Below are 16,638 nucleotides of genomic sequence, written 5' to 3'. Positions count from 1 at the left end.
AAATTCTATTAAACATAAATTATTAAATTTTCACACATAAAACAAAATAGGAAATTGAAATACATTTGTACGGCACTGAGCTGACCATAAACTGAGAAGAAACTGAAGTTAAATGAAAAAAAAAAACATTTCGATCATCTTGAATTTTATTTAGCAACTATATATTTTGCATGTTTGAAAAATATCACATACAACAGATGATGAACTGAAATTTTTAAAAAAGAAAAAAATATAAATTTAAATGAAAATTAAATTTAATTTAAATTAAAATGTTTAAAATGTGAAAGTCAAAATATTCTAGATCTACATTTTGACTTTGTCTGTTTGGTTTATGGTATAGTCAGATCTTCTTTTTGAGAATTGCATACAGAATTTAACAAAAACCTGTTATGCAGGCACATTTAGACTATAGATACATGTACATGCAAGTTATTTTCATGGTGCTCAGTTTAGAAAAAAAATAAAATTTTACATGAAACATATACTTAAACATTTTTACCGTATAGGCCTATGATTTTTAAAAATAATTAATTATAATGCGTCGGCAGCAAGTCGCGATCCCGGGTCTCCCGATCATTGTTAGTAGGAAAATTAAAACACTAAGTATATTTTTTATTTAATTCTTCTGGTAGCCCAATTTCTTTACATATGTTCGCAAAATCAGTACTTGTCCACGTGTAATTACGACCTGTTTGTTAACATTTATTCTTAACGTGGCAATGATAATCGTAAATTTAATTTGTGCGGCGAGTCGGGAATTATGGAATGCCGATCTCGATTTTTTTTTTCCATTAAAATTTATAACATTTAAATGAATACCATAACTATGTCTGATTTTTTTCCTGGTAATTCCCTTTTTTTTCGTTTTGTCAAATTAATTCCTAAATATTAAAAAACTGAGAGTTGCAGGATAGGATAGGATAGGATTAGACTGAAATCATAGGATAGGATTGTGGATGCAGGATTCACGATAGGATAGGATAGAATTGTCAACTTATAGGATAGCAGCACTGTATATTGTTTTCTTTATTTAGATGCCACTGTATTTTGAAGTTTCTCCCGGAAAATGCATGTGTAGTGGGTGCTATAATGAGGTAAAGTTTACAGCAATGTGAAGGTTTTAATAGATTTTACCTTTTTTAGAACCCTGCATGAGCTGATTGAATGTTCAAGTGAGCTTTTCTGATGGAAATTTATCCGTTGTTTGTCATCGTCATCGTTGGCATCGGTGTCGGGCACTTTGAAAATTTTCATATTCTCAAGAACCACTTAGTCAATTAAACTTGCCAAAAGTGTTCTTGGATAAATAAATTCAAGTGTGTTCAAAGCCCAAGCCTTCTTCCACAGAGAATGAAACATATGGTAATAACGAACAGTATTCAAGATTAAAAGTCCATATAACAATATTGTTGTGTAGTTCTTTTGGATTTTGTGCAGGTTGTAGAGAAAACGATAACCCATGGAATAAAGAAAACATATGATTGCGCCCATGACAAAAGGGCCTTATGGCATTTTTGCTAAAACAGAGAAATAACGTCATAAAGATGTGACGTTGCAGACTGACGGTGAACTTCGACGCAGAATTTTTTTAACCACGTGTTTTGACGTTTGACGCATCGAGAGTTTTTATTGCTGTTTCCAACATGTGGAATTTATTTTCATTGATAAATTAATTTAATCAATATCCGAATCTCTCAATCCAATGATTTTAATAGATATAAATAAAAACATTTAGAACTGGTTTCTTCATAAACAAATATATCTAGATCTATTATTCGTCTCTGATAGCAATAGTTTTCCTACATGTATAAAATTAGGCTGTCATCTTCGCCGAAGATGAGAAGCTGTCGACAAGGTGCTTTTCTGATTGGATTATAAATCAACCTCTATAATCTAAATAGATAAATTTTATTGACATATTTATACTAGATTTAGGATACATGTTAGACAGGGGTATATTGTTAAAATATTGCAAAGGAAAATTGTCTTCATTTTTTGAGATCCGCTCCACCACTCTCGCTATCGCGTCGATCACATGTAAACATTGATCCAGACAGAGACAGATAGACAGAACATTGATTCATCGGTGCATACTGCTTAATCTTTTGTTAAATTGTTTGTACTAATGTTGAAACTAAGCATAAATCTTCTACGTTTTTACAAATTTAGCAATAATGTGTAAGAATGTCAAGATTTTTGTATTTTCTATAAATAAAAAATAGGAGAGATAACTCTGATGTCAACAATCGATGTAACAGGGGTACCAGAGAGGGACTGTCATTCGCATGAATTTGCTTCCGGATTAGAAAAGAGATATAAACACTTTTAATTGTCAGCATAATTTTGATTTTTTAAATAAGAAATATTGTTGTACTTTGGGAACAAGGTCCCATTAATGTTAAAAAGGAAAAACAAAGAAAAAAAAAAGGAGAACTATAGCATTGAACAAACGTACATTAATTTTTTTAAAAAATCTTTCATCTATAGTTTTTTTGCATGAAATAATTTAATAACGAATTTCATTTCTGAAAAAAATATACATGTATAGTATCTACGGTTTCATGAATCATGATGAAATAAATTAAACTTTAAAACGTTGTTTTGTCTTAATTATTTTCTTGTTGCACTAAGACACTTCAAGCAAAATGAAACAAAACATGTTCTAAATGTACTAACTTAAATAGAGCTGGTCAAGTTAATCTGATGAGAGAGAGAGAGAGAGAGAGAGAGAGAGAGAATAGAGGGTATAGATAAAAATATTTATATTGAATCTATTTATCTTATATTGAGAAATGTGGAACTCTGTTGAAAAAGATGAGTTTTCAAAACAAACAAAATCATAAAATACTGTAAAATGGAAGAAAAAATCTTTTTTGTCATTTAAACTACATGTATGGGTATTAATTTTCAAGATCTACAAACTTAATATACATGTAACTCTTAGGTACTTAACGTGTTGTTGTTTTTTATACAGAGTTCAAATGTTTTAAGCATAATAGATAAAATATAAATAAATCCCTGAAGCCATGAAGAACTTTGTCTTTCACAAAAGATCGATCAGCATTGAATGTCTTTTAACAGATCACTTAACATGCTATAAAGTTGAAAACCCATTTCATCACTGGACTTAAAATCTCATTGCACTTATCAGTGTAAAATATATTGTTTAACATGCCATCAAATTATGGATAAATGTCATTATACATGTATAAGCACATTTAATGATTTTATTTGTTTTGATTGACAAAAAAACCGTTATAAGTTCAGGGTCGAGTTTTATTTCTTCATGTAAATGCTGACATAAAATAAAATTCAATGCTGAAAATACACGACATAAAACCGCAACGGCATGCTTGCATTTTGTTTTATTTTGGCCGTAGTGCAGGGGATGGGGTGTCCGTTTATATTTCCGTAATATGTAAGGCTTTACAATGCTTAGCATATCAAAGCTTCTGGCACGGGAACAGAATGGAATTCATACTATTCATACTCTGTAAAATTCACATCATAAAATAAAATAAGAAAATAAAATCACTGGAATGAAGGGGAATTTTTTTAAATTAAGTTATAAAATAATATGATGAATTTTTTAAGATGCTTACATCTCTACAAAAATCTGACATTTCAACACTCAGCCAGTTCACAGACAATTGTCAGGAAAAATATATCATACAAAACAGTAACTGACTTTATATTTAGGTATGGACAATTACATGTTATTAATTTTTCACCCACCCCTACCCCTACAAAATTTATACATTAAAATGCACGATTCAAAAAATTACAGGATAAAGTTATTCATTTGTCTACTGGATATATTTTTTGAAATTAATGAGAAAAAAACAACGAAACAATTTTGTTCGAAATTCTTTTTCAAAAATTATGTAAATGATTTCTTTGATTTAATTCTATTGGTATGCTTCTAAAACCATCCAATTAAAAAAAAATCAAAGTATTCAGAAGTACAGAGACCCGGGCTCATTTACAGAGGAAAATGAATTTCTTACATGAATCGTACGATTATATTGTATTAACAGATAAAAAAAAAACAAGAATATCAGATTAAATGAAAAATTATTTTAAAACTATCAACATAAATGATAAGACACTGACAGTGAGTTTTCGATCCTAATACCAAGGTCCGATTTTGTCAGAATTAATCTGGTACCACAACTGAACGTAAACAAACATGCCAGTTTGGTTCCCTCTCCTGCTTTACCTCGATCGTTAGTGTAGAGAACTACGATAACACTGATTATCAGAAATTCTTACGCTAATAAACTCTGTTCTTTGACGTAAGACTGAATTTTTCAAAGTCATTACTACTATCTAATATTCATTTAATATTTAGATAAAACTTCGTTTTATTTTTGTTGCTTTATTTAAGGTTTGTAAATATCTCAAAAGCTGTTGAGAGTAAGAACAATATTTTTACACGTAACTTTAAAATGGCGACTATGGGGTTGAATTCCTGTCTTGAACAGGATGACATAAGCCGGCAATTGCTCTTTGAGCTATAAGCCCAGCTAAAAACAAGATTTTGTTAATTTAGGGTGTCATTATATACATGATAAACAAAACTGAATTCATAGCAATTCAGTTCCAGGTTCGCAGTGCTCATGATCGCTGTGCTTTTTTAAAAATGGCAATGTTCAGAATTAAAGGTACAAATATAAAATGAAGAATACCCGGTTATATGTATGCAGTATTATTTCAAACCTAAATAAAAAAGTGAATTTACAAGTTGTAGGGTTAATGGTATTGGGTGTAGGAGAGACACCCATTGTGCACCTAAAACTTGGGAAGTAAAAAAAATATATTTATTTTAACTTGTGTTCACAAAAATTGTAAGTTTCTGTCATTTAGATTTTTACCCCCCCCCTCCTCAGCAACACACACATAATCCTACCAATATTAATTCTGAGTCTATCTATTGTGTAAATGAATGCAGATTATAAATCATTCATTTGCTTATAAAATGTCCACCTTTTTGATTGGTAAAGATTAAACTATTTTTACTACTAGGCTGAAAAATATTTCGTGTATCCTTTATATTTTTCAAACAGCAGTGTCATTTTTAACCCTATGCAGACAGACAACCTTAAGATGCAGTGAATCAACCGAATTTCCTTTGTATTCACTGTCTATTGTATATCGTAAAAAACATGATATCACACTTCACAGTTTTTCTGTCTTTATATAAAATTTAGAAAAAAGAACGATCAAATAAATTTTCACTTCGCAGTAGCATTTAGGTAGCGTATTGTTGTTCCAGATATATTTTTTTTAATTTATTTTCACATGTATGGTAACTGGAGATACATCGTTTTATGCTGAATTCAGGCAAAAAAGTTACATATATTGACCTATCGAGAGCAATGTTTAAATTAGAATAATGAATTATGCAGGCTTATCAAATGACTCTTGCATGTAGTAAATATTTTGTTTGAGAAAATAATTGTTTAAAAAAAATGAATGGATGTCGCCCGCTGTTCAGGTCTCCTCCTGTCAGAGAAAAGTGAAATGTAAAACAAGCAGTCACTCACTATTCTACACTGATGAATCTATAATATATTATATATAACTTTTAAATACTTATTAATAATTAAAACAGACAATGAGATTAAAATAATGTGCATGGGTAAATATTCAATATTATACAACTATTAATTACCGTAGTAAATTGCAGAAGAAAATCATTTTACGTTCACTCTAAAAACGTTTGACGTTGTTGAAAAATATTACGTCATTATGAACCTAATAAAGTATCTTAGATTAAAATGAAGCAAAAACCTACTTAGAGTAGACGTGGGACCATAACAAGAGACCCATGGGCCTTATAGGTCACCTGAGCACCATGCAACAACTTTCAAATGATTGAATTTGGTTCATGTTTTAAGCTAGATGCTATGGCATTCAAAATTCTGAAAGAGGCACCATTGCTAATCATAATTATACACTTAGCAATTGTTTAGTTTGTTTACTTAATATGGATAAGCAGGGTAGGGGAACAAAAAAGTATGTCAACTAATCAGTAATATTCAGCAATAATCAGGAGTGCTCCCACCACATATGAACCCCTGACCCTAGGTCTATACATTGCACAATTTTTGAAAAGGCACACTTGCTTATCAAAAATGTTTGATTAATACCAAGGAGCAGATTTCAAACAATTCTTTTTCAGAATATAAGTATAGCCCCCCTCCCCATTTTGGTATCTCAGACCCAGGGGCCTTGAAATTCACAATTCTGGAAATAGAGCCGATCCCATCATAACTATGTTAATAGTTTTATTCTGCTTATTACCCAGGAGTAGAGAAAAAGATTTTCATAGATGTAATGTATTTTCATCATATAATCATTAGAGCCACATCCTAACACCATAACCCCTGACCCTGGGGCCATAAAATTCACAATTTAAGGTAGAAGCATTCTTGCTCATCATAACTATGTCCTTAATTAGATTATTCAATAATCAGAAGCAGAGAAGAAGATTTTCAGAGATTTAATGCATTTCACTATATAATCAATTGAGCCCCGCCCTAACACCAGAACTGCTGACCCTAGGGCCATGAATTTCACAATTTTGGTAGAGGCACTCTTGCTCATCATAATTATGTATTTAGTAAGTTTATCAAATACTCAGGAACAGAGAAGAAGATTTTCAAAGATTTAATTCATTTTCTCTATATAATCAATAGAGCCCCACCTTAACACCATAACCCCTGACCCTGGGGCCATAAAATTCACAATTTTGGTAGAGGCACTCTTGCTCATCATAACTATGAACTTACTTAGTTTATTTAATACCCAGGAGCAGAGAAGAAGATTTTCAAAGAATTAATGCATTTTCACTATATAATCAATAGAGCCCCGCCCTAACACCAGAACCCCTGACCCTGGGGCCATGAATTTCACAATTTTGGTAGAGGACTCAATGCTGATTACAATCATACCAACAGTTTGACTGCTTGATGTCTGGGAGTAAAGAAGAAGATTTTTAAAGATTGCACTAATTTTAGTGGTGTTTGCTCCACCCCCCAGGCCCCAGGGGGGCAGGGACCACGAAATTCACAACTTTTGTTCCCCTTCACCCGTAGATGCTATATGCCAAAATTGGTTGAAATTGGTTCAGTGGTTTCAGAGAAGAAGCTGAAAATGTTTAAATGTTAACGCACGACGCACGACGCACGACGGACGACGACGGACAAAAACGGATAGCAATAGGTCACCTGAGTTTACTCAGGTGACCTAAAAATTCATATTTGACAATTTCTAACCTTACTTTTTCAAAATCCGTGAAAAACTCAAAATGTATAAAAATTGCCATAAGGGCCCTTTTCCCATGGGCGCAATCATATTAATTTATTGAAATTTAAAAAAGAATATCAGAACAACACACTCTCAAGCGCCCTTCTCACAAAGAAACAAATTTAACCAAAATACAAACCAGATAATATTAACAATGAAATAAAGACGTAACTTTAAAAACAATCAATTGTCAATAAAATCATATGTTGGTTTAAGAACATAAAATATAACTTTACTTGAAAAATTAAAACTATATTAAGTTTCCGCAGAAAAGAAAAATCACTTTTAAAGGTCTCATTTAATTCATATCAAAACCCACACAATATCTACAAAAGAAAATAGCTAACTGACTGCAGAAAAAATGTCCATGCAGTAAAATGAACGACTCTTTGGCTACCCGTTTACCAGCCTAACTTTTAGAATTCGCCATGGAAATTCGACAACAGGACTAAAATCAATAAGTGGCTGCACACTTGACAAACAGCCACCACACTCACTGACCAAACCAGTTACTTTCAAAATGGCCCCATTTGCGAACACTCTCCACTATGGAACCAAATAAAGGATATAATTACATCAATTTACATTTGAAAGAACAAAAACAATAAGCAAAATAATTCAATTTCAGACAATTGTGCGCCTTGTCATGATCGAGAAATATTGTAAAATCAGTCGTCAATTCTAATTAACAGATTAGGAAAATCTTTAATAGCATTCTTTTCAAAGACAGCAAAGCTGTTATTGATGATATAAACATGTATACGGAAGCATCCTCAGGCAGTTTAGATTAAGATTGTTCAAATCATGATCCCTTGGGGAGGTTCGGGCGAAAAAGGGTGATGAAATTTTCATTAAGGAAGCACTGGCAAAATATTTAAAAATCTTATTCTATAGAAAAGCAAAGCTTTGATTTGTTATATTTGTACCTTTCGATACTAAACTGATTAGTGCCCATGAGAGCAATGCGACCAATGGCCGGGGTCCTTGTAATATAATGTTACTGTTAGTTTAAGAAATGTAGATTTGGTACACTTTTACATTGAAAACAGTGTTTTTGTTGGGTTAACTTTTCATGGTTTTTGAAGTATGAAGAGACCCGTCCTCCAAGAAATGTTAAGTTTCATAGATATTACTACTAAACAATTCTTAATCCATAAAATTTTAAATTCGCACGAACAAATATTTTCTCCTCAAACAAACCAAAAAAAATTGACCCCTCAAAAATATGTGATTTAACAGTATTCTAGATTTCTTTTTCGCTTATAGGATACGTTGTTCCTTTATTGTCCTCAAAATATTGCATTTTTATTTAAAACTTCCCAAAAATGTTTATCAAGGCTAAATACTTAAGAAAGAAACCAACTTCGTTAGTAAAAAAACGAAGAAAAGTTTTAAAACAATATTTAAGTGAATTAATGGAATTTAGTTAACTATAAAACTTGTATTCTGAACATAAATTTCTGTCGTCTTTGTTTTCCTTTAAAGTTACTCTTATTAAAACTATTTTTGAAATGCCCTGTGATCGTCTAGTCAGAATGTAAATTAGAGTACGTGGTCATAGAAATGTGGATCCACACGATGTATTTGTATATTGGTTCTTGTCTTATATAAAGCTTGTTGTCATTAAATCTTATATTTGGTTCAACATTTTCAGTTCATACAAGTAAGATGTGCTACTATACTTAATAGGGTGTAATAAAAATGACCAATTGTTTCCATTCCTTGTGCTTGCCATGTCTTCGGAAATGCAGTATAATGACAAAATGCCTCGGGTTCGCTTGTGTAAATAAAGAGATTCCACCCCAAAGATATTTTCAGTACTTGGAATCAGCCTTAGATGATAAAAAGGTAGATATTTAACACACATATATGCAAGTAAATAATGTTGTCTTTTTTTGTGAAAAATATTCTAATATACATGTATTAAGTTCTATCATACCCTTGATACCATTTTAAATTTCAGATGTATATGCGCAATTTTGGTCACCTCTATCTTGGAGTCATTCATTCTCACTTTCTAGTATTGGTGAATGCTATGAAGAGTAGTTGATTCTCAGTGTGACAACGAAACTCGTTTATATTTTTGAAATTAAAACACTGTCATGGAGTAGTCGTTGTCAAGATCAAATCACAAACTATATAGAATATGCCTTGCCAAACTTCCATTATGAAACACCTATCTATACTGAAATTATTTTCAGCAACCTGCCTTTTTACTTGATGTGAAGACAATGTACCCTGTGGATTGTCGAACAGAAATTACCAAATGCTCTACGTGCATTGAGAAGGTATTAATGCTAAGATTTAAAAAAATAAAAATGAAGAAATGGGTACCAACATATTTATATTTTTTGTCGGTCTTAGGTATTTGACCCTATATACCACTTTATGTACATAAACATTAACTCATAAGGAAAATGTACTAACAGCATGTATGTTTTTCGAAAGAAAAAGCCCTAACAGACAATTTATTTGTATTCTTTACAGGCGAGCTTTGAGATAATCCGTTGTACGCATAAGTTTTGTGACCGATGTTATGGAAGGAGTCAATCGATATGTGGTGTGTCATTTCTCATCAGAAAATGTGCCGTTAATGGATGTCATGAATTGTACCCGTTTCCCTGCGAGCAAACAAAACGTTTGAAGAATGTGGAACAGTCTGAAGAAATTGTACGTATACTGCTGGTTTTTTGGTATAAAAAGATATATAATTCAATAAAATGTGTTATCCTACTGTGCCCTCTTTTAAGAGATTAAAAAAATGGTAGACTTAGAAAATTCATTTCGGAAATATATACATACTTAGAATACATACATATTTTTATAAAAGCTACATCAATAAAGAATATTAAAAGTGCAAATTTTAACTATTTCGTGTACAAATCTTTGCGTATTTTTCAACACATTCCATTACATTACCAAATTAAATCATATATTACGTATATATTTAATCGAATTCTGGAGCCAGTCCCATAGTTAATTTGAACATTTTATCCAGAAATATATTGCTTTCTCCTGAAAAAATGACCTTTTCCATAATTTCTTTCTTTTCATTTCAGTTATATGAAAGAGATGGAACAGCCAGTAAGTTCAAGTATTTTTCATAAAATATCATGCATGTATCAGGTATCAATTGAATTAATGCGGAATGAAATAAAAATGCAAACATTAATAAATTGTTTAAATATACATGTACATACATGTATGCATATATTTTTGCACGTTAATTTATTGTATTTTTTGCTTACAATGCGTATTTTATTCCATGTAAGTTAATGCTTCTGGAAAACAAAAAAAGCTGTATGTCTTGTTGTCCTTGTTGATAAAATAATTATTCAGACTAAAAATCACATTAATATACATGGACATCAATTCTTATCAGCTGATCTCGGCCAAAAGTACTCAACTAAGATTTTCTGATCATCATAATTCAGAATAGTACTTTAGAAAGTAATTTCATCAACACGTGCTTTTTGCTTCCTTTTCGGTTTAATTGAAATTCTGTTACTGTTATTTAAGACGTAAGAATAAGAACCAGGGCTCAAGACCATAAACTGAGAATAGACTTGAGTCAAATTTTCTAATCAGTATAACTTTTGAAAAAAAAATTCATAATGAAACAAAATTTCAATTTATGTTTGTATTCAAATATTGAATAAATTTCAAAGTTTTAAACCATTTTCGTTAAGAAATAATTAAATTATTCAAAAATCTAAATTTTAACTTAAGTCCATTCTCAGTTTATGGTCTTGGGGCCAGATATTAATTTTATAAAGATAAGTAAAAAGTTCAATACGTAAGTGATTTTTTGGGGTTATATTTTGTAAAAGACATATATAGGGATTTGTCATATATTTTCTGTAGTGCTATAGCAGCATTGCAGCTCTGTCATCCCGAGAAAAAAATACAAGTTTAATTTAAAAACTATGCCTGTGTAATTACCAGAAAAAAAACCTGTAAGAGAATCATCGTGCACTTACGACAAGTCTTCGATTCTAGAACTTTTCCCAATAGGCAAATCTTATACTGATGTTCAGTGAATCTCGAAATATATGCATTTGATAATTATTCTTGTAAAATTTATTTTGATTTCTTTTTTTTTTTTTACAGAAAGTTCGGATATACCTGATGAGAGAAAGAACACTAATATCATCAAACGAGTGTTGGTAAGATAGTTCTTTTCCCGTAAAAGACAATGAGAGATGCAAAATATAGTTTTAAATTGTATTAATATTTTTTCAATTCTTTCGTACTTTGAACTTTTCTTTGCTGGCAAAATTGTTAACTATAAAACATTTTGATATCTTAAACAGTGCATAAAACTCTCTTATACATGTATCCACTTTATTTGATAAAATTAAATTGAAGGCAAATTCTTCATATGGAACATCGAAAGGACTAAGCAACATAGCATTTTCCTGCTATCGAAATAGTATTTTACAGGTATGCTGAAAAATATAAATATTGGATAATATTTTTCCTACATTGCAAAAATATACATTAAATTTTAAATTGTTCTTTTTATCTCTTCTGGTCAGAGACCAAAAGGGCTTATGCATAAGTAAGGTGCTCGTCGTCCGACCGTCTGTCTGTCTAGCTCCCTGTCTGTCTAAGTAAGGACTTGATCCTTACGTTGTGGGTTTGAATCCAACTGAGGGACGTAGAGACCGGTCTTTAAGATAAGACCCTTTAAACCGAGGTGCCATGTGGCAGCAGGTGCTGGCACGAAAAAGATCCCACACTGCTCAATGGCAATAAGTGCCAATCACAAGTAAAACACTTACGTCTCTTCACCGGCAAATGGTGGCATATCCATATGTGTGAAAAATGATTGAGAGGGACGTCAAACAACAAGAGAAGCTACTCCTCCTACAGTTTGGTTTTATTGACACACATTCAACAAGACTACATTAGCATACGTACATGTAATTCTATTCTGTTGCAAAGTTTCAAGTCCAAGTTTTTTACTTTTCTCTACCTTTCTTATATGTTCAAATCAGAAGCGTCTGGATATACTTGTTGTTGGGTTTTTTTTGTACGAAAAGAAACCAGCTTAGGTTTCTATGATTACTTTCTAAGTCGATGTTATATATTTGTAACTTTCAGATCCTTTCGGAAACCCCCAGATTTTTCGAATGGTTACTCGACATGTGTAAAACAAAGGTACTTATTTGATTTTTTCCCCTTACACTAAACAGCAAATTTCACTATCATTTCAATACAAATTCCCGAAATAATTCCGTCAGTTTGTGGTTAGATATGATATTATCCAGCGATCGTTTTGGTTCTCTACAAAAGAAATATGTATTTAAAAAAACACAATTAAATAGTGGTAATTAAAATCATATTCAACCACAATATGTTTAAAGATTCCATTTATCTAATTCATTTTATTTTATCTATTCAACGCAAAAAAATAAATAAATGAAATAATAATGTAATGCATTTTTTTTTTAATTTTGTCTGTTTCAGAATAAAAGCTGGGTATTTCTTCTGAAAGAAATATTAGTGTGTATACGAAGTCAGACAACTGGTGGCAGAGAGATGCTTGAACTTTTGCGTCATTTTCACCATCTATTCAACATAGCGTTAGTATATATATGCATGTCATATATTATACCTTATTATATTATATATTTTTATATTATACCTGAGAAGCATGTGTTAATTTGAATGTAGGAAGGGAAATACTTGTGCTTTTAATTATTTTAAAGCAATTCAGGATACAGAGAGTATCAACAGGAGGACACACTTTCCTTTCTGACAACTGTGTTGAATGGAATAAATGATGAATATGAAAAAGAAGGAAAAGGTATAATTATGAAATCTCTTGTCCACAATTTAAAAAGAAACAAGGATACTAACGCTTAAAATTATCTGACAACAAATACTTCAAAATAGATCTAAAATTTGAATTTTATTTCGAGGAAAATTATCCTTTCAAGCACTGGAATATGATTCAAGAATCTTTCAATTCCTAAAAATGGTCCTCATACAAGTTGATATTTGAGACCCATATAACTTTGGAAAACAATCCATTTAAGAACAGATGATACAACAAACTTGTGTCAAATCTTGAAAATAAAAACTTGGGTCATGTTTGAATGAGTAAAATGAATAAGTTGCACCGCGTAGTTTTTGTTTATTTATTCAAAGTTTTGCAAAAAAAGGATTTGATTGAAAAATATTTCTATATATTAATAAGGATGGTTTAAGTTAGGCAGACTTTTAAACATCACGAAAGGTTTTAAATTTCTTTATATTCTAGAAATTTATTATTGCTATTTGCATCATTTGCAATGACATTATTTCAATAAAATATATACTGATCCATTTATTCATTTTTTGTATGTATCATCTGTCCTTAAAAGTAACAGAATCTTGATAAAATTATCCTTGGATTCAATGATAATTCACATGATATGAAATTACAGGTAATATGTTATACATTGTATCTGTTTTGATAGGGCACGATTTTTCACACAAAGTACTGTTTACATTGTATCGAAATAAAAGGAAGAACGAAAGTGCCATCAAGTAAAAAATGACATTTTCTCCTAATGTCTCGATAACTATTGTTTTCTTAGCCTCTAAATATGTTAATCAATTTACAATTAGAAATCCTTTTATTTGTGTTATCTTACAATATATTTGAGATTCCATAATTTCTTCTTTAAATATCGTGAACTATAAGGATAAACTCTGAAAATTTATCATGAGTAAATGTACGTAATTGTAGGAATTTAGAGCGCGTTTATTAGCAAACCTTATGATCGGTTCAGCTCAATGAACACTCATCCCCATTTGTTTTAATGGAGAATCCACGTCTCCTGACAACAATAATTTACGTACACATAACTAGAAACTTTCGTATGAACAAACTGCATGGTTATGTCCTGTCTGTATGTTTATCAGTCGAAACTGTTATTTGTTGCGATGATTGCAATTTAACTTAGAAAGCATCGGATCGATGGATCGAAGATAAGGTCTTGAAATAAAGAGGATCATCTATTAGTTTTTGTTTTAGAAAGAGATGGCCAAAGGTCTAGAATACTGGATTAACATCTGAGATATATGATATTTTAACGACATAAATGTACATTAATATACGTGTCTCAAGTTTTACATTGAAGATGATTGGAAATTCGAAACATCTGATTCCTGTGTCAGTTTCCATTAGGTCATGTTAAAACTGAAATCGACATTATAATTATAGTTTATACATGTTTCATTCTTCAGTGATATGTATTTTTAGGCAAAGCAGCAGTAAACATATTGAAGACATTTGTTCAAAGCCACAAGAAAAAGCTAGGATTTATTACTATAAATATACTACAAATCCTTGTATGACTTTATCACAGCTTCTATCATGTTCCTTCCAATATGCATACTTACAATTATATTGTGCAAAAATGCACTTATATTTCAGCTACTGCCTCTTTCGTTTCTAGGATACCAACAGATGAAAAACCCACTGAACGTATTTAAAGGACAGTTGCTTGACAAATTTTGCTGTAAAGATTGCAAACAGGTATGAGTTTTTTTTAGTTAATTGTTACTACATCAGATGGTGCATACAATATATGCAACGATTATAAATAGATATTTACTAGTTAAATAGCTAAATTGTTAAAATGTACTTACTAAATAAGTGTTAATAAGTATAATTCATTTTCTACAGGAAGAGAGTTTCAGTGAGAGTGATTTTCTTAGTTTGCCATTACCAAAGGTAAATGACAAAAATATGCAGATAACTTATTCTGATATATAGTGCAGCAAACAATTGCTCTAATTAACACTATTTTGAACATGGTTAATAGGAAGCAAATGTTGAACAGAGTTTGTTAGGGTTCCTTGAGGAGGAAGAAATGGATATTTTTCCTTGTTCCAATTGTGGTAAATATGTCCTTTCGTTTTTTGTTTGTTTTCATTTTGAATCTTTTGTGGTTATTTTCTTTAATTTCAGTGGTAAGTAACGGGAGGTTAAAATATCATCAGAACGGTTTTTAATCTTTAATTTATTCCATATGAATTACTTACCCTTTTTAGGTTCAACACGTGTTTGTAAGCGACTAGAAATCAGTAGATATCCAGATGTTCTTGTTTTACAACTGAATAAGTCAGCTGATGTGAGTATGTAATGTAATAGAAAAATTTGGCATCATATTTATGTTCTCATTTACTCTTTACATTACAGTCATTTTATTATTTTACTCCCTACCCGAAATATCAAGAATAATCGAATAAAAAAATCCTCTAAATGCGTTTTGTAAGGAGTTTAATAAATGTAAACATTTCAGTTGGGATTGACTGCTTCAGGACTTTGTATCACTTATTCATGTAATGAACCTCTATTTTTGCTGTGTTTTCAATCAATGCGATGAATAAGGCACATTTGAAGTACAATATTCACTTTAGGTTGTTGGCTCATTTAAACTTATATTTTTCTAGTGGCTAAATCATCGTATTACTTGTACCGGTATGTCTGAACAAATTCTTTGTGAAGTAAGTTGACCTCTGTAACACTCGATATATGTTTTAGTCTACAGGTTGGAGAACAAGTAAGACGATTTTTCACGAAACACTGAAGGAATCCCTGGATATTGATGTTTTTAAGGTAATGTGTCAATAGAATTAAGAATAAAATACATCGTTCAATTTTAGTTAAATGCATGGTTATAAAAACTTGATTATTTATACTTTATACATGTATTTCTTTTCAAAAAATAAACTGTGATCAGTGACAATATCTTTTTAAAGAAGATCAAAAAAGAAGACATTGACTCCTACAAATTGTATGGAGTTGTTGTGCATCACGGAAGTGATAGCAGTGGACATTATATTTGCTATGTAAGAAGACGGCACACGTCCATGTTCGATAAATGCGATGACTCCTTTGTTTCTCAAGTTCGGGTGCAGGATGTTTTACAAAGCGACGCCTATTTGCTGTTTTATGAGAAGTGCGACTCTGCAGTTTAAATTTTGATTGTAACTCATTGACTGTGTTTTACCTTTCTGTTTTATATCTTGTTTTAAGAATGAAAACACCAGTTGTTCATTTGCGTTAGTGTATCAGATGTGTTTTGCCCTTTTTTGTCTATTAAGAGAAAAACACGGAGATAACAAAAAAAAAAAAAAAAAAAAAAAAAAAAACAAAAACAAACAAAAAAAAAACAAAAAACAGAAAAACAGAAAAAAGTTAAGAAAACTTCAAATGTTAGCAGTCATGCTCTTTAGATCTTAATAAAAATCTTAAGTCTTAAAAATGCGTATATATTTCTGAATAATAAACAATATTAACACAAGCATTTTTTTAATGGAATTCTG

General features: G+C 30.9%; 1 protein-coding gene across 1 annotated transcript in view; it reads left to right on the top strand.

The window, feature by feature from the left end:
- Positions 1-16,534, top strand: part of LOC134240120 (uncharacterized) — a 39,614-nt gene extending 23,080 nt beyond the window's left edge. The window contains exons 24-39 of the mRNA XM_062722232.1: positions 1,035-1,094; positions 9,001-9,159; positions 9,513-9,599; positions 9,799-9,981; positions 10,371-10,395; positions 11,422-11,477; positions 11,680-11,754; positions 12,418-12,474; positions 12,784-12,899; positions 13,026-13,123; positions 14,763-14,842; positions 14,993-15,040; positions 15,132-15,207; positions 15,361-15,440; positions 15,854-15,928; positions 16,072-16,534. Of these exons, the coding sequence (XP_062578216.1) occupies positions 1,035-1,094; positions 9,001-9,159; positions 9,513-9,599; positions 9,799-9,981; positions 10,371-10,395; positions 11,422-11,477; positions 11,680-11,754; positions 12,418-12,474; positions 12,784-12,899; positions 13,026-13,123; positions 14,763-14,842; positions 14,993-15,040; positions 15,132-15,207; positions 15,361-15,440; positions 15,854-15,928; positions 16,072-16,290 (1,494 nt within the window). The 3' untranslated portion in view covers positions 16,291-16,534. The remainder of the gene's footprint in view (positions 1-1,034; positions 1,095-9,000; positions 9,160-9,512; positions 9,600-9,798; positions 9,982-10,370; positions 10,396-11,421; positions 11,478-11,679; positions 11,755-12,417; positions 12,475-12,783; positions 12,900-13,025; positions 13,124-14,762; positions 14,843-14,992; positions 15,041-15,131; positions 15,208-15,360; positions 15,441-15,853; positions 15,929-16,071) is intronic.
- The last annotated feature ends 104 nt before the right edge of the window (positions 16,535-16,638 follow it).

Source organism: Saccostrea cucullata, unplaced genomic scaffold, assembly GCF_032062105.1.
Source record: "Saccostrea cucullata isolate Sc308-1 unplaced genomic scaffold, CSIRO_AGI_Scuc_v1 ctg3766, whole genome shotgun sequence".
Taxonomy (NCBI): domain Eukaryota; kingdom Metazoa; phylum Mollusca; class Bivalvia; order Ostreida; family Ostreidae; genus Saccostrea; species Saccostrea cuccullata.
This window is presented reverse-complemented; position numbering and strand designations above follow the sequence as displayed.